General features: G+C 44.4%; 1 protein-coding gene across 7 annotated transcripts in view; it reads right to left on the bottom strand.

Moving 5' to 3' along the window:
• LOC115144966 (nuclear factor 1 C-type-like) overlaps positions 1–27,832 on the bottom strand; it is a 136,381-nt gene that overhangs the window by 72,676 nt on the left and 35,873 nt on the right. For all 7 annotated transcript variants that reach the window (XM_029686143.2, XM_029686147.2, XM_029686148.2 and 4 more), the window contains exon 2: positions 26,014–26,545. In XM_029686143.2, coding sequence (XP_029542003.1) covers positions 26,014–26,545 — 532 coding nt within the window. The remainder of the gene's footprint in view (positions 1–26,013; positions 26,546–27,832) is intronic.

Here is a 27,832-nt window from a genome sequence, read left to right as displayed (position 1 = left end):
CTCTCTCTGCTCTAACTCTCTCTCTCTCTGCTCTAACTCTCTGCTCTAACTCTCTCTCTCTCTCTGCTCTAACTCTCTGCTCTAACCCTCCCTCCCTCCCCATCTGTTTCCGTCCAGCTGCTGTCTGTGCTGCCCCTGCCCTGCTCTTGCCAATGACCCAGTGCTCTGTTTGCAGTCTACAGATACACCGTGTCAGCTGGCACATGGAAGGTTTGCCCAGGCCTGTCCCAAGTCCAGAAGCCATGAGTCGCCTTCTAGTCATGTGCAAAATAAATGGCTCTACTACCACACCTCAGCTCTAAGAAAGGGAAACAGAGACATCATAACCAGACTGTATGACAAAGAGTAGTAAAATCCTGAAAAGAGCTGTCTGGGCAGATACAGTGCGGCAGGACTTCAGCAGACTTCCTGTCTGTCTGCAGGCCCTCCAGTCTGGGGAGATATTTCAGACTTTCCCAACTTAGCCTCATAGGAGTGGAAAGGACATCTCTCTGGTGAAAAGAACCAGAGTTAACATTCTTCTATTTAGAATGGAGACCATTTTTAACATGAACAAGCAAGTGAACCTTCACTAATCATGAACAACAGAAGAACTTACACATGATTCATTCTTCCACAACAGGTCCTGAGGTAACCATAACATACTGCAACTCCTGAGGCATAAACATGACTGGGCCTCTTCTGGCCCCTGAGGAGTGGACGAGCCACTGAGTTCAGAGGCTGAAAGTATCAGGGGAGGTGAGACAGATTCATTATTAAAACATACTCGAAATGTAGCCTCATATTGCCCCTGTTCAGTCCTCCTCTCCCCATCTCTGTCCTCATGGCTGACATATCAATCTGTCCTGACTGCAGATAGTCACTCAGACAGTCAGGCCACAGAGGCTACACACTCTGTGCCACTGTGCTGTGATTAAGCTACAAAAAAGCTTTTTTTTGGTTGACTAACAACACAACAAAAGCCTGTGAAAGAGATGAATAACCGATTCTCCAGATGTTTGCTCTGTTAAATTAATGCCAATTCTTATTTCCCCATTGATGTGAAAATTCATGGAAGAGGTCCTGTCTGTTTTTATGAATCACACATCTAATACATCTTTTAGAAGGGATGGAGCAAACAGAGCTTGCGGTTGCCATAAGGCTGTTGTCATTTCGAATACAGTAGGAGTTGTTAGCCCTGTCTTGGCACTATGTGGTTTAATGCGGCCTGGCGACACCAACGAAGCCTTGTGACTTACTGGCATAGACCATAGACCATAGACTTCCTCAATCATAAAGGCAATAAAGGCTTCCTTAGAAAAGCAGACAATATTATCAATAAGCAGTAAACACCCTGTGTAACGTAAGAATTGCAAATGGACCATTCTAGCACGTTTTAATTATTGTGTGACACCAGGCAGCTGCCCCATTCTGTCAGATGTAGAGTGTGGAGTGGAGCGTTTTTGAATCAAGCTGTAATTAATCAGGAGGGGGAGGGGAGAGAGGGGGAGCTGAGTAAACCTAAACAACCATGTAATTACCCATTCTCTCTCTTTATTCCCTGTGTAGATCCACTCCTGCTGCTTTTCCATCCCTCCACCTCTTCATCTTCCTCTTGTTGCAGATGGGCAGCATGCCAAGCATGCCATCAGTGGCAGCGTCAGTGTCTCCATGCCACCAGTGATACCAGCTGCCAGGGCTCCATGCAGCCTATAGACAGCTGGCACTGTGCTGGAGACACTGAGGAGAGGGAGGTTCTGGGGGTCCGGGGGATGGGATGGACGTGGGTTGTGGGAAAATGGGGGTTGGGGGGAAATGTAATGTGAAAGCCTGTGATGAGTTAAAGACTGAATTAAGATGTGTATCTGCTCTCTTTCTTTCCTACATAGACTCTCCTGAGACTACAAAACAGTTTAAGAACTGACCTTTGTCCTCTGTTGAATGAGGTAGGCCTACATCATCTGTTTAGACAGTGTCTAATGATACGATAGACAACAACACAAACGCCTTCCAACCTGACAACGTCCACCATCTCTGCCCTGCTTGTCTACCCCCTCCCCTCTCAGAGGCACCAGGTGTGTATTGATTCGCAGGGAACAGCTGCCACCTAACCAGATGGACAGCTGCCTGCCTTGTCGACTAGCTGTTCTGTCTCTTCTATCTCTCGGTTGCTTATTTGTTTGTCTCGTCAATAGCAGGAGGCCCGGCAGCTGCTCACCATCAACGTGTCTTCATCTTTGCTGAATTCATTATATTTTTTTGTGTAATAAGGAGAAAAACAAAACAATTCTTAAATTACAGACAAGCATGCATATTACACACCCATGCACGCACGTTACACACACAGCTAGGACTGTTACGGTGACCGTATTACCGTCAAACCCGGCAGTCACGAGTCATGACCGCAGTCAATTTCCACGTGACCGCTGAGTCACGGTAACTAGGCTTCTCCAAACCTGCACTTTGATGCTACTGATGGTTAGTGGCCTACCAAACTTTCTAATGGCCAGTCACTAACTGCTTGGTACTCAGGGCTCTATTGTCCCTCTAACCACTCTGACATCAATGCAAATGCAATCTAAAATCACATCACACACTTCATGAGAGCCCTGGAATTCAGAGTTTGAGCGGACTGTTGCGCAGCGAGAGCCAGTTCCTCATAGCTGGTTGATGCATTGAATGAACAGATGCCCAGCGTTTGGGGCAAGAAGGCAAAAAACAGCGCATGCATTGTTTGGCAACTTTTTCAAATCATAGTCGCATGCATCATGATTTAGCCTAGTCCATAGGCCTATATGTTTTGAGAAGGTTTGTATCACAACTAAAGTCACCAAATAACTCTAAGGGTAGCATATAGGCCAAGGACCCCTGGAACAGGGTTGGAGAACCCATAGTCTACAGAGTCTAGTGAAACCAGACCCCTGGAACAGGGTAGGAGAGCCCATAGCCTACAGAGTCTAGTGAAACAAGACCCCTGGAACAGGGTTGGAGAACCCATAGTCTAAAGAGCCTAGTGAAACAAGACCACCGGAACAGGGTTGGAGACCCCATAGTCTACAGAGTCTAGTGAAACAAGACCCCTGGAACAGGGTTGGAGAACCCGTAGCCTACAGAGTCTAGTGAAACAAGACCCCTGGAACAGGGTTGGAGAACCCGTAGTCTACAGAGTCTAGTGAAACAAGACCCCTGGAACAGGGTTGGAGAACCCGTAGTCTACAGAGTCTAGTGAAACAAGACCCCTGGAGCAGGGTTGGAGAACCCGTAGCCTACAGAGTCTAGTGAAACAAGACCCCTGGAACAGGGTTGGAGAGCCCATAATCTACAGAGTCTAGTGAAACAAGACCCCTGGAACAGGGTTGGAGAGCCCATAGCCTACAGAGTCTAGTGAAACAAGACCCCTGGAACAGGGTAGGAGAGCCTATAGCCTACAGAGCCTAGTGAAACAAAGACCCCTGGAACAGGGTTGGAGAACCCATAGTCTACAGAGCCTAGTGAAACAAGACCCCTGGAACAGGGTTGGAGAGCCCGTAGCCTACAGAGTCTAGTGAAACAAGACCCCTGGAACAGGGTTGGAGAACCCATAGTCTACAGAGTCTAGTGAAATAAGACCACTGGAACAGGGTTGGAGAACCCATAGTCTACAGAGTCTAGTGAAACAAGACCCCTGGAACAGGGTTGGAGAACCCGTAGCCTACAGAGTCTAGTGAAACGTGTTCTTATAAGCCCAGTCATTATGAGTTTTGACTGGCCGCTTTTTAAAAGAGGATCCCAGCTTTCTGGTGCTGCTATATTTATTCCTCAGTTCTTAAAATGAACCACATGAATCCACTTTACAACTGCTGTGGCCTACCTGGCATATTAAAAACTTAACTAGAACATTCGCTATTCGAGTGCAGTGTGCGAATCCTATGTTTTTTTTTGTTGAGCCATTCTAAATAAAAAATAATTCCACACATATATTAATAGGCTATGTGTAAAGACCAGATTAAATTCAGTATAGTCTGATGGGTGAGAACATTATCAAGTGCTTTTCAAATTGTGAATGAGAGACTGATGAAGTGTGTGCAGCCTGCACAAGAAACAGAGCAGAGCGCATGCCTTTCATGTAGCGTTTCCCAAACTCGGTCCTGAGGACCCCAAGGGGTACACGTGTTTGTTTTTGCCCTAGCATTACACAGCTGATTCAAGTAATCAAAGCTTGATGATTAGTTTATTATTTGAATCAACTGTGTAGTGCTAGGGCAAAAAAACTAAACGTGCACCCCTTGGAGTCCCCATGACCGAATTTGGGAAACGCTTCTTTAATTCACGTTTTTTCAAATCGTCATTAGATTTGCATCATGCAGCCTTAGAATGTTTTAGAAATCAAAACATATAGGTTTGTATCACAACTAAAGTTGAATAAATAACTCTAAATTAAGCATTAAGGAGGACCTGTTTCAATTGATCACTTTGTTAAACTGCGCTCAACACGTGCACACTCCCTTAGAAATCATTTGCAAAAAATATCTTTCTATTTAATTAGGCTATGTTCAATTGTATTCTTCTTACTATAAAGTAATAAAAGAAGCTAATTTTATTTGCAGCAAATTTGATTGACAGCAACTCGCCCAAGCCGTCCCCATTTCTCCTTCTCCCAAATCCAGTCAGCTGATGTTCTGAAAGAGCGGCAAAATTTGGACCATTAGAAATCAGCCGGGCTAGACAATCTGGACCCTCTCTTTCTAAAACTATCTGCCGAAATTGTTGCAACCCCTATTACTAGCCTGTTCAACCTCTCTTTCGTGTCATCTGAGATCCCCAAAGATTGGAAAGCAGCTGCGGTCATCCCCCTCTTCAAAGGGGGACACACTCTTGACCCAAACTGCTACAGACCTATATCTAGCCTACCCTGCCTTTCTAAGGTCTTCAAAAGCCAAGTCAACAAACAGATTACCGACCATTTCGAATCCCACCGCACCTTCTCCGCTATGCAATCTGGTTTCAGAGCTGGTCATGGGTGTACCTCAGCCACACTCAAGGTCCTAAACAATATCTTAACCGCCATCGATAAGAAACAATACTGTGCAGCCGTATTCATTGACCTGGCCAAGGCTTTCGACCCTGTCAATCACCACATCCTCCTCGGCAGACTCGATAGCCTTGGTTTCTCAAATGATTGCCTCATCTGGTTCACCAACTACTTCTCTGATAGAGTTCAGTGTGTCAAATTGGAGGGCCTGTTGTCCGGGCCTCTGGCAGTCTATGGGGGTGACACAGGGTTCAATTCTTGGGCCGACCCTCTTCTCTGTATACATCAATGATGTCGCTCTTGCTGCTGGTGAGTCTCTGATCCACCTCTACGCAGACAACACCATTCTGTATACTTCTGGCCCTTCTTTGGACACTGTGTTAACAACCCTCCAGACGAGCTTCAATGCCATACAACTCTCCTTCCGTGGCCTCCAACTTCTCTTAAATACAAGTATAACTAAATGCATGCTCTTCAACCGCTGCCTGCACCTGCCCGCCCGCCCGTCCAGCATCACTACTCTGGATGGTTCTGACTTAGAATATGATGACAACTACAAATACCTACAAATACCTAGGTGTCATATCAAACATCTCCAATCCAAAGTTAAATCTAGAATTGGCTTCCTATTTCACAACAAAGCATCCTTCACTCATGCTGCCAAACATACCCTCGTAAAACTGACCATCCTACCGATCCTCGACTTCGGCGATGTCATTTACAAAATAGCCTCCAATACCCTACTCAATAAATTGGATGCAGTCTATCACAGTGCCATCCGTTTTGTCACCAAAGCCCCATATACTACCCACCACTGCAACCTCTACGCTCTCGTTGGCTGGCCCTTGCTTCATACTCGTCGCCAAACCCACTGGCTCCAGGTCATCTACAAGACCCTGCTAGGTAAAGTCCCCCCTTATCTCAGCTCGCTGGTCACCATAGCAGCACCCACCTGTAGCACGCGCTTCAGCAGGTATATCTCACTGGTCACCCCCAAAACCAATTCCCCCTTTGGCCACCTTTCCTTCCAGTTCTCTGCTGCCAATGATTGGAACGAACTACAAAAAATCTCTGAAACTGGAAACACTTATCTCCCTCACTAGCTTTAAGCACCAGCTGTCAGAGCAGCTCACAGATTACTGCACCTGTACATAGCCCATCTATAATTTAGCCCAAACAACTACCTCTTCCCCTACTGTATTTATTTATTTAGCTCCGTTGCACCCCATTATTTCTATTTCTACTTTGCACATTCTTCCACTGCAAATCTACCATTCCAGTGTTTTACTTGCTATATTGTATTTACTTTGCCACCATGGCCTTTTTTTGCCTTTACCTTCCTTATCTCACCTCATTTGCTCACATTGTATATAGACTTATGTTTCTACTGTATTATTGACTGTATGTTTGTTTTACTCCATGTGTAACTCTGTGTTGTTGTATGTGTCGAAATGCTTTGCTTTGTCTTGGCCAGGTCGCAATTGTAAATGAGAACTTGTTCTCAACTTGCCTACCTGGTTAAATAAAGGTGAAATAAAATGTTTAAAAAAATAAATATTATAAGCAAATCTTGTCTGCTAAATGCGCTAGTGTAGCCCAAAGCCATATGGCATAGCCAGATCAGGGCCTAACATAAGGACGACTCACAATAGGCTATTTTGTTATTCTGAAATAGGCTACAATTTCTTCATCTCATAATGTTTCTTTAGACCTACCTAAAATAAATAATATATTTATTGTGATGGTGTAGGGTCTATTAAATGTATTTATTAGTCTTTTTAACATGTTAATGTTCCAAAGGTCTGCATCAGTGGCTTGTAGGCTATGTGTGAAAGCCCAGAGATGCTAAATGTGTTTATATTAATTAACGGTCAACTACCATTAGACCGGGAGTTCCTTGCATGACAGTTACCCCACTGACAAAATGTCATGACCGCCACAGCCCTACACACAACACACGCCTGTCCTCCCCATGCACACACACACGCGCACGCATTCGCATACACACAAACACACACACACCGTCGCATACAAATTGGTTCTGTGACAAAAAGCCCAAAAGCTGTACTATTCTGGTCTCTAGAGAACCCTGAACTGTAATACTCCCTGCCGTTTAATCTCCGTCCCGCTTAAGTAAAACTAAAACAACACCGAGCCATTCATATAACAGAACGTTGCAGGGAGACATACGCTTACATGCAGAAGGGAGAATAATAATGGAATCTGTTAAACAGGAAACACAACTTTAACATAGTCGTCCTTTGGGAGTAGAATAGAAACGCAGACAGCCTCCCTCTATTCAGTCTGTTCAGTGTGTTCAGTGTGTTCAGTCTGTTCAGTCTATTCAGTGTGTGCAGTCTATTCAGTGTGTTCAGTCTATTCAGTGTGTTCAGTCTATTCAGTATGTTCAGTCTATTCCGTGTGTTCAGTCTATTCAGTGTGTTCAGTTTGTTCAGTCTATTCAGTATGTTCAGTCTATTCCGTGTGTTCAGTCTATTCAGTGTGTTCAGTCTATTCAGTGTGTTCAGTCTATTCAGTATGTTCAGTCTATTCCGTGTGTTCAGTCTATTCAGTGTGTTCAGTTTGTTCAGTCTATTCAGTGTGTTCAGTCTGTTCAGTGTGTTCAGTGTGTTCAGTCTGTTCAGTCTATTCAGTGTGTTCAGTCTATTCAGTGTGTTCAGTCTATTCAGTCTATTCAGTGTGTTCAGTCTATTCAGTGTGTTCAGTCTATTCAGTATGTTCAGTCTATTCCGTGTGTTCAGTCTATTCAGTGTGTTCAGTCTGTTCAGTGTGTTCAGTGTGTTACGTGTGTTTATTGTGTTCAGTCTGTTCCGTGTGTTCAGTTTGTTCAGTCTATTCAGTGTGTTCAGTGTGTTACGTGTGTTTATTGTGTTCAGTCTGTTCCGTGTGTTCAGTGTGTTCAGTGTGTTACGTGTGTTCAGTGTGTTACGTGTGTTACGTGTGTTCAGTCTGTTCTGTGTGTTCAGTGTGTTACGTGTGTTCAGTGTGTTACTTGTGTTTATTGTGTTCAGTCTGTTCCGTGTGTTCAGTGTGTTACGTGTGTTCAGTGTGTTTAATGTGTTCAGTCTATTCAGTGTGTTTAGTGTGTTCAGTCTGTTCCGTGTGTTACGTGTGTTCAGTGTGTTTAGTGTGTTCAATCTATTCAGTGTGTTACGTGTGTTTCGTGTGTTCAATCTATTCAGTGTGTTCAGTGTGTTTAGTGTGTTTAGTGTGTTCAATCTATTCAGTGTATTACGTGTGTTTTGTGTGTTCAGTCTATTCAGTGTGTTCAGTCTGTTCCGTGTGTTTATTGTGTTCAGTGTGTTCAGTCTGTTCAGTGTGTTCAGTGTGTTACGTGTGTTTATTGTGTTCAGTCTGTTCCGTGTGTTCAGTGTGTTCCATGTGTTCAGTGTGTTACGTGTGTTCAGTGTGTTACGTGTGTTACGTGTGTTACGTGTGTTCAGTCTGTTCTGTGTGTTCAGTGTGTTACGTGTGTTCAGTGTGTTACTTGTGTTTATTGTGTTCAGTCTGTTCCGTGTGTTCAGTGTGCTACGTGTGTTCAGTGTGTTACGTGTGTTCAGTGTGTTCAGTGTGTTACGTGTGTTCAGTGTGTTACGTCTGTTCAGTGTGTTTAATGTGTTCAGTCTATTCAGTGTGTTTAGTGTGTTCAGTCTGTTCCGTGTGTTACGTGTGTTCAGTGTGTTTAGTGTGTTCAATCTATTCAGTGTGTTACGTGTGTTTCGTGTGTTCAGTCTGTTCCGTGTGTTCAGTGTGTTACATGTGTTTATTGTGTTCAGTGTGTTTAGTGTGTTCAATCTATTCAGTGTGTTCAGTGTGTTTAGTGTGTTCAGTGTGTTTAGTGTGTTCAATCTATTCAGTGTATTACGTGTGTTTTGTGTGTTCAGTCTATTCAGTGTGTTCAGTCTGTTCCGTGTGTTTATTGTGTTCAGTCTGTTCTGTGTGTTCAGTCTGTTCCGTGTGTTACATGTGTTTATTGTGTTCAGTCAGTTCCGTGTGTTACGTGTGTTTAGTCTGTTCTGTGTGTTCAGTCTATTCAGTGTGTTTAGTGTGTTCAGTCTGTTCCGTGTGTTACGTGTGTTTAGTCTGTTCTGTGTGTTCAGTCTATTCAGTGTGTTTAGTGTGTTCAGTCTGTTCCGTGTGTTACGTGTGTTTAGTCTGTTCTGTGTGTTCAGTGTGTTCAGTGTGTTTAGTGTGTTCAGTGTGTTTAGTGTGTTCAATCTATTCAGTGTATTACGTGTGTTTCGTGTGTTCAGTCTATTCAGTGTGTTCAGTGTGTTTAGTGTGTTCAGTCTGTTCCGTGTGTTTATTGTGTTCAGTCTGTTCTGTGTGTTCAGTCTGTTCCGTGTGTTCAGTCTGTTCCGTGTGTTTATTGTGTTCAGTCTGTTCCGTGTGTTCAGTGTGAGAGATAATAGAGGTTGCCATGACAGGAGGAATAACTGAGATGACCCTCATGTTCCACTTGTTAATGCCAGGGGGTGACAGGTGAAAGGCAGTGGAGACACTCTCCTCCTCCTCCCCTCTTCCCCCACCAAGGACACTTCATCCGACAGCTTAAGCCTAATAGATGTTTACTTAAAGTGAAAATATGTGGCATTTACTGTAGATGTGTTACTCATTCCAATCAAGTTTGTTCATGTGGGTACTGTAGATCAAAGCACTGTAGCTATAGCAGCATCTATATGTGTTGCTACAGGAATACAATTCTGTATGACTGAGTCAGTAAATACTGCATATCAGTGGAGGCTGCTGAGCGGAGCACGGCTCATAATAATGGCTGGAACGGAGCGAATGGAATGGCATCAAACCATGTGTTTGCTGTATCTGATACCATTCCACTGACTCCGCTCCAGTCATTACCACGAGCCCGTCCTCCCCAATTAAGGTGACACCAACCTCCTGTGCTGCATATTGATGTGACCAGTATCCCATTCTTTTTGTTTAACTTGTGTTCTCTACTTGTATCCCTTCTTTTAAAATCAATATTGACAATGTATCGCATACTGGAAGTGAAAAATAAGAGAACAATGAAAACCACAAACGTGCTCAGCCAAACAGTCCGACCACACTCCTCCTGGGTACAGGCAGACAGACATGGGGGTGAAGAGGCATACAGAGCATGAGAGAACTAGTAATGTTGAGTAGCTGAGGTCGGGGAACAGAAACAGAAGTCACCTATACGTGTACAGCGTATTAGAAGACAATTACAAGGACAAGTTTCACATTTTCTGTCAAATTAGAGTGGTCTGAGTGGGGAGGGGAAAACTGAAAACTAGCTGTTATTGGCAGAAAGGTTTGGAACTCTCTTTCTTATTGGTCTATTAACTCATTTACCGCCTGGTGATGTCACCAGGCAGGCCAAAACTCCATCCCACCAAAACAGGCAAAAATTCCAAACAGCTCTTACACTAAAAGGGCACATTATTATTCCAACCTCACAGTGTGAAAATAAATCTAAAATACAGAATAATCTAATTTTGGACTGCACCTGGCCTTTAACTTACAGAAAATCAAAGTTGACAGATCTTTGCACAGAGAGAAAAAAACTCAACGGAGGGAGTTTGCACTCTAGCGATTCCTGTGGCGGGCCGGGCGCATGCACGCTGACACGGTCGACAGTTGTATGGTGTTTCCTCTGACACATTGGTGTGGCTGGCTTCCGGGTTAAGGAGGTATTGTGTCAAGAAGCAGTGCGTCTTGGCTGGGTTGCTCTCGACCTTCACCTCTCCTGAGTCTGTATGGGAGTTTCAGCTATGGAACAAGACTGTAACTACCAGTTGGATACCACAAAATTGGGGGGGAAGTATTTTTTTCTCTTTTTTATCTCGCGGGCCAGATTGAAGTACTTTGCCCCATCTTGAGCTATACCATGATATCAACTGAGGTTAACTCAGGCCCAAGCCTGCTGTGGGTCATATGAGAGCTCTTATGCACAAAACAACATTCTACAGATGTAGACAGTGAATTAAGCCGACAGAAAAAGGCAATCCATAGATATGGACATGATAAACCAGGCTGAAGCTAAAGAATTTGACTCTCTGTCCCTCTCCCTTTTCTCAGTTTATGGAAGAAAACCAGATCAGATCACATTAGAGTAAAGGAAGGATGTGCATGACAATTGAAGATACATGTACTGTAGTTAAATACAAGATGAATGGGTAACTAACTTCTACTTCTAGTATGGGTGTGCAGTGCTGGGTTTGTAAATTGTGTAAAACGCAACACGGTATTGTGCAACTGTTTCACATTGTTTAGGGGTGAGCTGACAAGTGGAGTATTTTTGATTTTACAGTCAGATAAGGCCCAATAGATCATACCCAAATGTCAGTTCAGAAATGCGTGAGATTAACAGCCATGTTTCTCTTTGTTGGTTTTAGTGAACAACTTCCATAAAGGGACTGAACCCATCACTCTGACTGTACCACATGTTGTGTGTTTTGTCATATGGCTCATGTGTAACATCAGCGGGTTTGGCTCACCCCTACATATGAAGTCACACACACTGTAGGCTAGAGGGAGAGATTGAGAACTGGAAACAGATGGATAGAGGGCGAAAAGCGAGATAGAAAGAGGAGGAGGAGGAATTATTGCTGCCAGCTGTGAGCCTAGCTATTACAATCCCACATGAAACTGTCAGTGCCTATTTAGTCCATAGGGAACATATATTCAAAGGTCATGATGGTTGGAGAGAAATAAAAAACACACCTCATTCACAGACTGTAAATTACAACTCATAGTGTACATTTGGACTGAAGAGAAACTGCAATTGTTATTGTCGAACTGTAAACGACTTGCCCCCAAGACACACTTGACTGTCCAGATGACCATACCAAGCCTAATGGGGGCATATTTGAGTTGAACTTTCAGAGCTCCAAAACATCATCATAAACTAAAACATTCACGACACTGAAGAGTCGCAGACGCATTCTCAGCGCCATGTTACTAAAAGATTCAGTTTGTGTTCCGTTTCAGTTCAAATACTGATCTAAATAGTAACTCCTCACTTTACAGTAGTTCAGCCTTTTAACCTCCACTAAATTCCAATCCTGCTATTTCCAACAACAGTCCCTCTGCAAAGCAACCACTTCTGGTTCATTTGGCTGTCAAAGTAGTCTACAATCTCCCTGTTTAACTGCAGGGATTAAAGGAAGTTCTTGAGGGGCTGTCTAATAGACGTGTTTCCTGTTCTTCTCCTTGGATAGATATGGGGTCAATCCTGGTGAAGTGTGGGTATCCAGAACATGTGCTTTCATCTGTGATTCCCCTGAGTGTGAGTGTGTGTGTGTGTTTGTGTGTGTATGTGTGTGTGTGTGTGAGCACCTTTTCCCCGAACACTGAAAGGAGGCCAGAATGTAGGCTAGGTCTCAGTGAGTGGGAGAACCTGCCAAGTCTCTCCGTCTGAGAGGAGCAGCAGCACTCCTTCATGTCTGCCTTTCATCTGTCACTTCTATCCTTCAGCGCTTTGATCAGCTCCAACGCTACCGACACTCTGAGGCCTGGAGGCTGGAGGCCTGCTTCTAGCCATCACCTACAACAGGCTTCACAGAGGCTACGAGGGAGGAGAGGACCAAGATGAGTATATGTTAGCCTCCAACGTGAGCTTCTTCTCAGCTTCTTCTAATCTGTCGGGGACACAGTCTAGCTTGGTTAGAGGGGGGGCAGGTAGCCTAGTGGTTAGAGAGGGGGTGGCAGATAGCCTAGTGGTTAGAGAGGGGGCGGCAGGTCGCCTAGTGGTTAGAGAGGGGTGGCAGGTCGCCTAGTGGTTAGAGGGGGGTGGCAGGTAGCTTAGTGGTTAGAGAGGGGGTGGCAGGTAGCCTAGTGGTTAGAGAGGGGGTGGCAGGTAGCCTAGTGGTTAGAGAGGGGTGGCAGGTAGCCTAGTGGTTAGAGAGGGGTGGCAGGTAGCCTAGTGGTTAGAGAGGGGTGGCAGGTAGCCTAGGGGTTAGAGAAGGGGGGTGGCAGGTCACCTAGTGGTTAGAGAGGGGTGGCAGGTAGCCTAGTGGTTAGAGAAGGGGGGGGTGGCAGGTAGCCTAGTGGTTAGAGAGGGGGTGGCAGGTAGCCTAGTGGTTAGAGAGGGGGTGGCAGGTAGCCTAGTGGTTAGAGAGGGGGTGGCAGGTAGCCTAGTGGTTAGAGCGTTAGGCCAGTAACCGAAAGGTTTCCAGATCGAATCCCCGAGCTGACAAGGTAAAAATCTGTCGTTCTGCCCCTGAACGAGGCAGTTAACCCACTGTTCCTAGGCCGTCATTGAAAATAAGAATTTGTTCTTAACTGACTTGCCTGGTTAAATAAAGGTAAAAAAAAAAAAAAAAAAAAGTTATGAGACAATTGGGACAAAAATGTGCATTCTGACCATAGGAAGTCAAGATAAAGGTACAGTGCCTTGCGAAAGTATTCGGCCCCCTTGAACTTAGCGACCTTTTGCCACATTTCAGGCTTCAAACATAAAGATATAAAACTGTATTTTTTTGTGAAGAATCAACAACAAGTAGGACACAATCATGAAGTGGAACGACATTTATTGGATATTTCAAACTTTTTTAACAAATCAAAAACTGAAAAATTGGGCGTGCAAAATTATTCAGCCCCCTTAAGTTAATACTTTGTAGCGCCATCTTTTGCTGCGATTACAGCTGTAAGTCGCTTGGGGTATGTCTCTATCAGTTTTGCACATCGAGAGACTGAAATTTTTTCCCATTCCTCCTTGCAAAACAGCTCGAGCTCAGTGAGGTTGGATGGAGAGCATTTGTGAACAGCAGTTTTCAGTTCTTTTCACAGATTCTCGATTGGATTCAGGTCTGGACTTTGACTTGGCCATTCTAACACCTGGATATGTTTATTTTTGAACCATTCCATTGTAGATTTTGCTTTATGTTTTGGATCATTGTCTTGTTGGAAGACAAATCTCCGTCCCAGTCTCAGGTCTTTTGCAGACTCCATCAGGTTTTCTTCCAGAATGGTCCTGTATTTGGCTCCATCCATCTTCCCATCAATTTTAACCATCTTCCCTGTCCCTGCTGAAGAAAAGCAGGCCCAAACCATGATGCTGCCACCACCATGTTTGACAGTGGGGATGGTGTGTTCAGGGTGATGAGCTGGGTTGCTTTTACGCCAAACATAACGTTTTGCATTGTTGCCAAAAAGTTCAATTTTGGTTTCATCTGACCAGAGCACCTTCTTCCACATGTTTGGTGTGTCTCCCAGGTGGCTTGTGGCAAACGTTAAACAACACTTTTTATGGATATCTTTAAGAAATGGCTTTCTTCTTGCCACTCTTCCAAAAAGGCCAGATTTGTGCAATATACGACTGATTTTTGTCCTATGGACAGAGTCTCCCACCTCAGCTGTAGATCTCTGCAGTTCATCCAGAGTGATCATGGGCCTCTTGGCTGCATCTCTGATCAGTCTTCTCCTTGTATGAGCTGAAAGTTTAGAGGGACGGCCAGGTCTTGGTAGATTTGCAGTGGTCTGATACTCCTTCCATTTCAATATTATCGCTTGCACAGTGCTCCTTGGGATGTTTAAAGCTTGGGAAATCTTTTTGTATCCAAATCCGGCTTTAAACTTCTTCACAACAGTATCTCGGACCTGCCTGGTGTGTTCCTTGTTCTTCACGATGCTCTCTGCGCTTTAACGGACCTCTGAGACTATCACAGTGCAGGTGCATTTATACGGAGACTTGATTACACACAGGTGGATTGTATTTATCATCATTAGTCATTTAGGTCAACATTGGATCATTCAGAGATCCTCAATGAACTTCTGGAGAGAGTTTGCTGCACTGAAAGTAAAGGGGCTGAATAATTTTGCACTCCCAATTTTTCAGTTTTTGATTAGTTAAAAAAGTTTGAAATATTGTTGTTGATTCTTCACAAAAAAATACAGTTTTATATCTTTATGTTTGAAGCCTGAAATGTGGCAAAAGGTCGCAAAGTTCAAGGGGGCCGAATACTTTCGCAAGGCACTGTATGTCTCATCATCTACAACAACGTATGGATGCAGATAGGTCATCAACCTCTGAGAAGTGACTTCTCATGTCTCATTTCCCCAACCACATGAAAGCAACTCAACGTTGTGCTCTGTAAAACAGAAACCTCACTGGGTTAGGGAGTCCTGCGTCATAAACCCATAAGTGCGTCTGTGGGAAGTTTCACTCTGAGTGTTTTGTTTACTGTACACATACAGTGTAATACCATAAATGACAGAGGCCTGCTGAAAACCGGATGCTTCACAAGGTTACAGTCCCTCTACTGAATGAATGTACTGTGCAAAGTTGGAAACAACGTGACTGTTGTGTGTCAAATTGTCACTAATATGATAATGATCTAACTGTATTTACTCAAGATGGGGAGAAGTTCTAAGTGTACGGTCCCATTAGACAGGACTGTGATGTACATATACTGTAAATAACACTGGCTGAGAATGAGAAGTGCTTTATATTCATGTAAACCTTTAGGACCCAGGACTAATGAAAATAAACATCTCCCCTGCTCCAGTACTGGGCCATGGCACTCGGGTTTGGGGAGGCTGTTGGATTGGCCAGCTGCTCTGCGGCTACAGTAAGGTCCTGGAGGTTTTCAAGAGATCTCATTAGAAACGTCAACAGTGGGAGAAGCAGGACGGCCAGCTGAATTAGCTTCTTTCGAACCATGATTCATGGAATCAGGTGGTTTACTGAGTGACTGGAATGAGAGTATAAACAACAACTCCGGGACTTTGGGGCTTTATTTTCCTCTCAGTGGTGCTCTTTTGTCTCTGATACACAGGCGTAACGTAACACGGCTCTGTGGAGAGGATTCTGACGAGTGACGCCTGATGCCCTCCCCCAAATAACAGTCTGGCAGTGTCGGGACACAAGGCCACTCAATGAAGCTGTCTTTCTGTATGACAACAGCTGCACATAGATTCTGATTTTTAAAAAATATATTGAGACTGTGAGACCTCCTCACTCTCTCTCTATATGTCTGCCAAACTCCCCTGTCCTCCCTCTCCTTCCCTCCATCCAACACTTTCTCTCTTTCTCTTTTGTGAATAGCTGGGAGTTGGGAAAGAGATTCCCAGTCGTTGTTTGGCCTGAATAGAGGGACCTGGAGGAGAGGTAACCTCCGATTCCCAGAGAGACTGATGGCCTCATCGCCTCCACACAGGATCACTACTCAAATCCACTTCTCCTCAGCTCCAATTAGCTGTGGTGGGGAGCCCTGCTCTGCTCTGTCTGACCAGACCACAGGGCCTGGGATAGACCAGGAAGGGAGGGAGGGAGCCGAATGTTAGGTCACTTACGTCCCACCCTTCCCAGCAATTAGGGAGCATATGAGTGTGCAGTTGGTCTGGAGCTGAAAAACAGCAATGGGAGGGTGTTAGCACCAGCAGTCTATACCAGGGTTTCCCAGACTCTGTCTTGGTCCTAGCACGACACAGCTGATTCAAATATCCAACTCATCATCAAGCTGTGTAGTGCTAGGACAAAAACCAAAATGTTCACCCAGGGGAGCCCCAGGACCGAGTTTGGGAAACAATGCTCTGTACCACCTAGACTAGAGAAAACGTTGCTGCCTGCCTGACTGCCAGGCATCAGGGATGGTGAGCTGTTTGTTAGCTGTAATGTTATGAGTAACGTTATGAGTGGGGTTTCAGCAGCACAGAGAGGATTTGGTCTCATAATGGTTTGGTGGGGGTGTTAAATAGCACACAGACAGGGAATTAGAAAGCCCTGTTATAACACAGAGACAGAGAATCAAAAAGCACTGTTATAACACAGAGACAGGGAATCAGAAAGCCCTGTTATAACACAGAGACAGGGAATCAGAAAGCACTGTTATAACACAGAGACAGGGAATCAGAAAGCACTGTTATAACACAGAGACAGGGAATCAGAAAGCACTGTTATAACACAGAGACAGGGAATCAGAAAGCACTGTTATAACACAGAGACAGGGAATCAGAAAGCACTGTTATACCACAGAGACAGGGAATCAGAAAGCCCTGTTATAACACAGAGACAGGGAATCAGAAAGCCCTGTTATAACACAGAGACAGGGAATCAGAAAGCACTGTTATAACACAGAGACAGGGAATCAGAAAGCACTGTTATAACACAGAGACAGGGAATCAGAAAGCACTGTTATAACACAGAGACAGGGAATCAGAAAGCCCTGTTATAACACAGAGACAGAGAATCAGAATGCACTGTTATAACACAGAGACAGAGAATCAGAAAGCCCTGTTATAACACAGAGACAGGGAATCAGAAAGCACTGTTATAACACAGAGACAGGGAATCAGAAAGCCCTGTTATAACACAGAGACAGGGAATCAGAAAGCCCTGTTATAACACAGAGACAGGGAATCAGAAAGCACTGTTATAACACAGAGACAGGGAATCAGAAAGCCCTGTTATAACACAGAGACAGGGAATCAGAAAGCACTGTTATAACACAGAGACAGGGAAACAGAAAGCACTGTTATAGCACAGAGACAGGGAATCAGAAAGCCCTGTTATAACACAGAGACAGGGAATCAGAAAGCCCTGTTATAACACAGAGACAGGGAATCAAAAAGCACTGTTATAACACAGAGACAGGGAATCAGAAAGCCCTGTTATAACACAGAGACAGGGAATCAGAAAGCCCTGTTATAACACAGAGACAGGGAATCAGAAAGCCCTGTTATAACACAGAGACAGGGAATCAGAAAGCACTGTTATGACACAGAGACAGGGAATCAGAAAGCCCTGTTATAACACAGAGACAGGGAATCAGAAAGCCCTGTTATAACACAGAGACAGGGAATCAGAAAGCACTGTTATAACACAGAGACAGGGAATCAGAAAGCACTGTTATAACACAGAGACAGGGAATCAGAAAGCACTGTTATAACACAGAGACAGGGAATCAGAAAGCCCTGTTATAACACAGAGACAGGGAATCAGAAAGCACTGTTATAACACAGAGACAGGGAATCAGAAAGCACTGTTATAACACAGAGACAGGGAATCAGAAAGCACTGTTATAACACAGAGACAGGGAATCAGAAAGCACTGTTATAACACAGAGACAGGGAATCAGAAAGCACTGTTATACCACAGAGACAGGGAATCAGAAAGCCCTGTTATAACACAGAGACGGAATCAGAAAGCCCTGTTATAACACAGAGACAGGGAATCAGAAAGCACTGTTATAACACAGAGACAGGGAATCAGAAAGCACTGTTATAACACAGAGACAGGGAATCAGAAAGCACTGTTATAACACAGAGACAGGGAATCAGAAAGCCCTGTTATAACACAGAGACAGAGAATCAGAATGCACTGTTATAACACAGAGACAGAGAATCAGAAAGCCCTGTTATAACACAGAGACAGGGAATCAGAAAGCACTGTTATAACACAGAGACAGGGAATCAGAAAGCCCTGTTATAACACAGAGACAGGGAATCAGAAAGCCCTGTTATAACACAGAGACAGGGAATCAGAAAGCACTGTTATAACACAGAGACAGGGAAACAGAAAGCACTGTTATAGCACAGAGACAGGGAATCAGAAAGCCCTGTTATAACACAGAGACAGGGAATCAGAAAGCCCTGTTATAACACAGAGACAGGGAATCAAAAAGCACTGTTATAACACAGAGACAGGGAATCAGAAAGCCCTGTTATAACACAGAGACAGGGAATCAGAAAGCCCTGTTATAACACAGAGACAGGGAATCAGAAAGCCCTGTTATAACACAGAGACAGGGAATCAGAAAGCACTGTTATGACACAGAGACAGGGAATCAGAAAGCCCTGTTATAACACAGAGACAGGGAATCAGAAAGCCCTGTTATAACACAGAGACAGGGAATCAGAAAGCACTGTTATAACACAGAGACAGGGAATTTATAACACAGAGACAGGGAATCAGAAAGCACTGTTATAACACAGAGACAGGGTGAAAGCCCTGTTATAACACAGAGACAGAGAATCAGAAAGCACTGTTATAACACAGAGACAGGGAATCAGAAAGCACTGTTATAACACAGAGACAGAGAATCAGAAAGCCCTGTTATAACACAGAGACAGGGAATCAGAAAGCACTGTTATAACACAGAGACAGGGAATCAGAAAGCCCTGTTATAACACAGAGACAGGGAATCAGAAAGCCCTGTTATAACACAGAGACAGGGAATCAGAAAGCACTGTTATAACACAGAGACAGGGAATCCTGTTAAACACAGAGACAGGGAATCAGAAAGCACTGTTATAACACAGAGACAGGGAAACAGAAAGCACTGTTATAGCACAGAGACAGGGAATCAGAAAGCCCTGTTATAACACAGAGACAGGGAATCAGAAAGCCCTGTTATAACACAGAGACAGGGAATCAGAAAGCACTGTTATAACACAGAGACAGGGAATCAGAAAGCCCTGTTATAACACAGAGACAGGGAATCAGAAAGCATCAAAGCACTCTGCTTGAAAATTTCAAATATAATCCTCCTATCTCATTAGACTCTCCAAATATGATTGAGCTTGTTGAGTGGAATTTGTTATTGATAACTACAAATAAAAACACTTGTGGTAGGTAGATATACACTCTATGGTCTATATATACACCTGTTTGGGCCTAAGTTCAAGTGAAATTGATCACCAGTCATCGCTAGGCCTACTTTAAATGGTTCAATAACCATTGGCCCTACATTCTGAAGTATAAAGTTGAGAACCTGAAAAGCATTATCTGAAAACAGTATCTGCATTCGATTTTGTATTTTAAGACAAAAAAAACAAGTGTTCTTTTGGACGTGTTACTAAATCCAAGTCCTCATTTAAAGATCATGATTTGAGTCCAAATGAACAGATATTGATGTATACCTAAGACCCCTTACTGTGCTAAAATGATACTTTAATGCAAACACAAAGATCTCTTTAGAAAGCCAATGAGTAACAACAACAGCATATCTCTAATTGAGTCAGTGTTGCATGGTGCTACTAGTAATCAGAAACATTAGTATCCTTACGCCTCTGACAGTTTGCCTATCTGAGTTCTCTCACATGTCCACTGACACCTCTCCAATGCAGAGAGCCGCTCCAATGCAGAGAGCCTCTCCAATGCAGAGAGCCGCTCCAATGCAGAGAGCCTCTCCAATGCAGAGAGCCGCTCCAATGCAGAGAGCCTCTCCAATGCAGAGAGCCGCTCCAATGCAGAGAGTCGCTCCAATGCAGAGAGCCGCTCCAATGCAGAGAACCTCTCCAATGCAGAGAGCCGCTCCAATGCAGAGAGTTGCTCCAATGCAGAGAGCCGCTCCAATGCAGAGAGCCGCTCCAATGCAGAGAGTCGCTCCAATGCAGAGAGCCGCTCCAATGCAGAGAACCTCTCCAATGCAGAGAGCCGCTCCAATGCAGAGAGCCGCTCCAATGCAGAGAGCCGCTCCAATGCAGAGAGCCGCTCCAATGCAGAGAGCCTCTCCAATGCAGAGAGCCTCTCCAATGCAGAGAGCCGCTCCAATGCAGAGAGTTGCTCCAATGCAGAGAGCCTCTCCAATGCAGAGAGCCGCTCCAATGCAGAGAGCCTCTCCAATGCAGAGAGCCGCTCCAATGCAGAGAGTTGCTCCAATGCAGAGAGCCGCTCCAATACAGAGAGCCTTTCCAATATAGAGACCAGACTCAGCACAATGCCTGCATTCTGCCAGCACACTCCCAGCTCATCGATCCACTAGATTGATTACCATAGAGCTGCAATGTCTTTGACTTTCCCCCGTGACCTCCCTCTCCTTCTCTCTCTGTGTCTGTGTGCGTGTGTGTCTGTCGTGTGGCTCAGTTGGTAGAACATGGCGCTGCCAGGGCTGTATACACTCGATACTGTTAGTGGCTCTGGATAAGAGACTCTGCTAAATGACTCAAATGTAAATATATGAATGTGTGTGTGTGTGTGTGTGTGTGTGTGTGTGTGTGTGTGTGTGTGTGTGTGTGTAAGCCACGGTGGTAATAGGGAAGGATAGGGTTGGGGGGTTTAACTTTAAACATATGTGCTTGAATATTGGTCATTAACACCACTTCCCAATTTATTCATTCCTATGCTGAACCACGTAGCCTACCAATGAACGTAGCCGGGTTCAAGCCAACATTGACGTTGCTTCAATTAAATGTAAAGGCCATTTATATTTAATTTTCTTTCCATATCAGTCATACTATTGCACCTTCAAACTACTGGCAGTGATCTTTGATAATAACCAGAGGGGGAAGGCTGGATGCTCACGGTAACATTTGTAGCTGTCCAAGGTGATATAATTAGCTCAAGTGTCTATGACAATCTGTTCCATTGGCTGTTAAATAACTCCAGGTACGAGAGCAGAACACCTCCCCCCGTCGGAGGAGAACAACACTGCTGAACTTGACCCTTTGGAGGCCCGCTCCTCCTCCCATCCCTTCTAAATGTCCGTTGCCAGAGCCGCGGAGCACATTCCTCTGTGGCTGTGTTGACTGAACATGCGTGTCTGTGACTGAGCCTGAGAGAGCGGGATCTCTCTGAGTCTGAGCCTCTGCAGCAGGAAGTGGCCGCCACAGTGCAGGGTGCAGATTTACGGTATGCTGCTCAACGGTCACAGAGACAACTGTACAGTGTGGTAGTTTAGTGTGTGTGACATAACAGCATAATGTTACGGTGCACACACACAATGTGTTTTTTGTGCAGTGCCGTGGCAGCAGATGGAGGAGGGGTTCACGGGCAGCTCGAGGCAGAGAGGCTGAGCTCGGATTCTCAGTAAGTGCTCACTTAGAACTTGGCACTGTCTCCTCACAAGAGTGTTTTGTGAAATTGGTCAAACCACCGTACCATCTATTGTGACAATTTTTATGCTATATTGAGTTTAATAAAAAGTCTTCAAACACAAGAAAAATTCAGAATGACAGAAGACAAGTAGAACCTGTTAAAAGAGTTGGCACAGTTACATTGGGTCATCATTTATTATTCTGCAATAAAAACTATTAACACAAATATGAGTAATAAACCAAACAGGGGAGTTGTGTAAACACATTATTGCTGCAAATGAAACTCTGATTAACATAGAGGCAGAAAACAACCAGCTTTAACCCAGCATCATCCTTGGGGATCCAATGCATGCGGGAGTACTGCACTCTGCTCAATGCATGCGGGAGTACTGCACTCTGCTCAATTAGTAAAGATACCAAAACACAGGCCAGCAAATGAGCAGGGACCAACACAGCCCAGCTGGTGTTGCTGTCTGATGGCTTAACACTGCTAACACTGCTCTCCCTGTCCAACCCAGAGATGAGATCAGGGAGGGAGGGAGGGAGGAGGTGGAGAGAGAGCTCTGAGGAAGGAATCAGAGCACAACATATCCTTGGAACTGAAAGGGGGGTCTGTGCCTTTAAGAACAAATGCTGACTGGTTGCCTCTCTGCTCTCCCTCTCTCTCCCCCTCCTTCCTTTCCTTTCCCTCTCTCAGAACTAGCCTCCTCCCTCCCGCCCTCCCTCTTTCTTTGGTCTGAGTGAAAGTGAAAAGCTGCAGCTCCTTATCAGAGTGTTTACAGCCAGGAGTTTGTAGGCTATTAGGCAGGTCAGGTGACAGGGAGGCTGTGCTGCACCATGACCCAGACATCTCAGGGTGAAGGTTGCCTCAGGGAGGGGTGGGGGGGGGATGGGGGGGGGGGTGACAGGGTTTACTGGTGGGAGGGGCCAGAGCCAGCCAGGCCAGAGGTAGATCAGTGGCAGACACACAGCCCAGCTAGTTTATTTGGTTCCATGGAAGTTGTGGGAACATATGTTTTTGGTTCCATATAGGTTGTGGGCCAAAGCTATATGTTTCCTGACTTGTAAAACTGAAGTGAACATTTCGCTTGTTCTGGGAACGTTTATTTTTAGGTTGCAGGGAGTTTCTGAGAACATCTTACTCTGGTTTCTTTAAAGTTTCTTGGGAGGTTTTATTAACGCTCTGAGAACAGAAATGATAGGTTTTGGAATAACTTCCTTAAAACTTTCACTGAATGTTTCATTAAGACTTTTAATAACACTGCCAGCTTATTTTGTTTGAATTGTTTTAAACTCAAAATACAGATAGGGCACATGGAAATTCATTTCCTCAGGCATTAATCATGTAAACATATTTATTTTTGTTTGTGACAAGGCATCTGTGAGAATTGAACATATAATCTTTTGCTCTCGATCGGTGGAATTAGTCCAATTCATCACCAGGATGAAGCTAGCATGACATGTTTTTTGCGCATACAAAGCTGTTCATTTTAGTCTCTTCAAACAGACCCCATTTCAAAGGAATCAAGCACTCATTAAGATCAGGTGTGGCCAATTACCGGGTGCGGCCAACACACGTGAACAAACGCAACCAGATAAAGGATAGAGCGAGTTATGTTGATGCTGAGAATGGAATGAATATGTTTTTAAATAACATTCTTAACGTTACTAAAGTTTTTATGGAAAGTTTTCTTAACATTCTCAGAACAATTTGAGAACATTACTTTAAATAGAACCATGAGGAAACTAGTTTCCTAACCAGTTGACGAACGTTCCTAGAACATTACAAAAATTGAAATGAAATGTAACCACATTTGAACTTTTAGGAAATGTTCTGTTAAGGTAATGAAATAAAGTTTCATTAAAATAAAGTTTTTTTGTCAACTTCTGCTGAGAATGTTCCAAAGCCAAGCAACTGTCCTGCACCATTCCCAGAAAGTTGTGGGAAGGTTGTATGCAAACTAACCATAGGTTAATCACGCTCTCACCAAGCTCTAAGAAACATATGGTTCTCATAACATTATGTGCTAGCTGGGATGGTTCTCATAACATTATGTGCTAGCTGGGATGGTTCTCAGAGCATTATGTGCTAGCTGGGAGCTCACAGCTGAGGACAGAAATAATTTCCAGCACTAGCTCAGCTATCAGGCTTCCCTCTCTTCTCGCTCTCTCTGTCATCTTCCTTTTTCTGTTCACCTCAGGAACAGCCATATTTATTCAATCTAAACAAATACAGCAGATTTTTTTAACCTTTATTTAACTAGGCAAATCAGTTAAGAACAAATGTTTATTTACAATGATGGCCTACCGGGAAACAGTGAGTTATCTGTCTTGTTCAGGGGCAGATTGACCAGCACAGAAAGGGGCAGGGGCAAATTGACCTGAGATTGACTAGCACAGAAAGGATTTCAGCTTTAGGCCTATCTGTCACGTTCTGACCTTTATTTCCTTTGTTTTGTATTTATTTAGTATGGTCAGGGCGTGAGTTGGGGTGGGCAGTCTATGTTTGTTTTTCTATGATTTTGGGATTTCTATGTTTCGGCCTAGTATGGTTCTCAATCAGAGGCAGGTGTCATTAGTTGTCTCTGATTGAGACATACTTAGGTAGCCTGGGTTTCACTGTTTGTTTGTGGGTGATTGTCTATGTTGATTGCTTGTGTCATCACAGTTCTCATTTAGCTTCACGGTCGTTATTTGTTTATTGTTTTGTATAGTGTGTTTCAGTGTTCAGTGTTTTCTTTATTAAATTTCATCATGAACACATACCACGCCGCGTTTTGGTCCTCCAATCCTTCTCTCCGCCCGTGACACTATCATATTCAGAGTCAAACATGGACAAAATCCTAAATAAAAGATGTTAATAATTAAGAAGAAAATAAACTAAGCTAACAAGCTTGAAAAGTCTTGTAAAAAAAATATTCAGCTAAGAATGTATAGTAAAATGAAAGCAATTACTGATAATGTAACACAACACACACACACACACACACACACACACACACACACACACACACACACAACCAGGCCATAGAGAAGACCCTGTCTGTCTGCTCTGCTCAAACACAGAGGGGCTGAGGAGGGTCTTCTGCAGTGCTGATTCCCTGCATTCAGTATATTGTACAGCAAAATAATGATTTTACCTGCATATGGAGCCAATTGCTTCCCATAATATTTCAAAACTGTTTGCATTGTTAACATATGCTGACAGTAGCAGAGGATTTATTTTTATGATCATAATTGTATTTGATGACAGGCTTTGCTCCTCCCTGCCACTAAAGAGGTCTAATAGAACAGCCTATTAGCTTAATAGTGGGCGCACAGGCTCATCTGGGGTTATGTAGGGTGACCTGGCAGGCTGGTTGAGACCTATGGCAGGGGCCGGGGAGGGGCTGCCTCCTCTGATGGGACAGCTCCTCCTTGGCCTCTGCCATGGGTCCCAACCAGCCTGCCAGGTCACCCCACTCTGAGCCAAGTAGCAGAGGATGCAGAGAGTGGCCCTGTCTGATGGCTGCTGGCTCTAGCCCTGAGAGGCACCCTGCCTGCCTGTCTGTGCATCAGCTGGTGCCCAGCTTTCACCTCTAACTACCAGGCTACACCCTTTTATTAAACACTGTACATTTGAACACATCTCTGAGGCTGGCGTTCGAAATCCATGCTCATTTAAAATGATTTACACTGTCAGGACTTGGCTCCAGTTCATTTCTCTCTTTCTACTTTCTTCTCTCTCTCTCTCTCTCTCTCTCTCTCTCTCTCTCTCTCTCTCTCTCACTTTCTCTCTCTCACTTGCTCTCTCTCTCTCTCTCTCTCTCTCTCTCTCGCTAACTATCTGTCTCTCTCGCTCTCTCTGGGTGGCAAGTAGCTTAGTGGTTAAGATCACTGGGCCAGTAATTGAAATGTTTCTTGTTCAAATCCCTGAGCTGGCAAGGTGCTAAAATCTGCTGTTGTGCCCTAGAGCAAGGCAGTTAATCCCCATTCAGACAATCCCCCGCACCACTCTGATTCAGAGGGGTTGGGTTAAATGCACAAGACACTATTCAGTTGAATGCATTCAGTTGTACAACCGACTAGGTATCCCCTCACTCTCTCAAGACCAACTTCTACAGTGCTGTGTGACTCAGTAAAGTGGTTGTTCAAAAGATCCTCCACTGAGTCAACAGTTGTTCACTACGCCACAGCATCTGTGTAGACTTCCTCCACTGACATGACACTGGTGCAAAAGGAACCGTTGATAAAACACTAGCGAGAATGTGAGTGCAGTGCAGTACCTCTCTCCTGTACGAAGTAGGCCAGGTAGAGGTCCAGCTCCTTGACCGAGACACTGATGTGGTGTGGCTGGACACAGAGGATGGGGTTGTTGCACGGCCCAGCCTTGACCAGGCGCTCTCCGTCCGTGCTCTCCAGCGGGATGCCCTTGAACAGGATGACCATGACCAGGTCCAGCCTCCATACCTTGTCGGCCTGACGCAGGCAGTCGATCCTCCTCATCTTGCCCTTTTGGTCAGGGTTAGAGAGGACGCAGCAGGGGGGCTTCTTCCCCGTGATGGACAGCACAAAGTCCTCGCGGCACTCGGGCCGGATGTCCTTGCGCAGTTTGGCCAGCAGACGCGACGCCCACTTCTGCTTGACCTCGGGCTTCTCTCCCAGCAGCTCGTCCTTCACTGCCCGCTCTTCGTCCTTAGTCATCCTTTTCTCGTGCTTCTTGAAGTACTTGCGTTTGCGCGCCTGCAGGTTGAACCAGGTGTAGGCGAAGGCACGCACATGCGGCAGAAGGGCCTCGATGAACGGATGAAACTCATCCTGGATAAGTGGACAAGAAGAAAGGGGTAAGTACTACTTTCTACATAAATGTACCAGAAGCGACCATGCTGTATGAACCGTAACCTATAACAGTGTATACAGTACATGTGTATGGAACCAATTACTGTAAATAAAGAAAAGTGCAACCATAGTGGTTCTTTGTCTCCATGCTCAGTGGAACACCACCACCAACAGTAATCATTTATTCAATTATGTTTTGTTGATTATTTGCCTTCTTTTGGTCAGATTTTCAACAAACAAAATATACATCTGCATGACTTTGGGGCACCTCACAAGCCACAGTTGCTTTGCTGTTTAGCCCACAACGATTGAGCAATGTTCTCTTGGTATCTCTAATTACTTCCATATTTTCACTGAGCAAAAATCCCATATGCACCAGCCTGCCCTATAAAAGGCATTCAGAGATCATTTGCACATACAATATGCAAAACGATATAGTCTAATATATAGGCATGGTGCCTACGTTCATGTGTTTGCATGTCTAGCCAAACAATGTATAGACTACGGTTTGTTTATGAGCACATGCTATAAATGCATGCATATGTATGTATGTGTTTGTTCTTGCTCATGAAGGCCCATTAATTGAGTGATTGTGTACAAAGGGGTAATCCATCCAAATGTAATGAAATGTCATTTGCACATACAAGCTGAGTTAAAGATGTATTGCGAGTACAGTGCTCAAATCTGTACAACCCACTTCTCATGCTGCCCTTTAGGTTTCGTGTAGTTGCCCTGGTGTCCATGAAGTTGAACCCTTTGTGGAATACCGGTGTCACAATATCAACTCTCCGGTGATCATCATCTCTTTCAATTAAATGTAACATTCCAAAATAGAACATTGTAGGATATCCTTCCTCAAAGGGTTAACGTTGTTGGTTAATGGCGTCTCTATGGGCTTCTTGGTGTCCACACAGAGAGGTTGGAGTGGAGTGGAGTGTGAAGGTGCTTCAGAGAGCCCATACAGGCCCTAGGAGCCGGCCCAGGGAGCGTAATTGGACATGACTGTATTACATTGCAGATCTCATGCAATTAACAGTCTGCAATAATGCTCTCAGAAGCACAACATTTTAAATGCTTCCAGCTTTCTCAACCATGGCATCCTGCTCTGAGCAGACGACATCGGTTTCAGATATATCTATTTTTTTGTTTAAATCATTCCTCCCATACCAACATTACATTTGATCCAGGGATGGCTAGTGTATTATTTTACTACAGTTTGCATTAAATAAAAGATGCATCATGTCCTTGAGGGCATTCTGTATGATA

Source organism: Oncorhynchus nerka, linkage group LG17 (assembly GCF_034236695.1).
Source record: "Oncorhynchus nerka isolate Pitt River linkage group LG17, Oner_Uvic_2.0, whole genome shotgun sequence".
In the NCBI taxonomy this organism is placed as follows: domain Eukaryota; kingdom Metazoa; phylum Chordata; class Actinopteri; order Salmoniformes; family Salmonidae; genus Oncorhynchus; species Oncorhynchus nerka.
The sequence above is the reverse complement of the archived record's forward strand: the minus strand, read 5'-3'. Positions and strand labels throughout refer to the sequence as shown.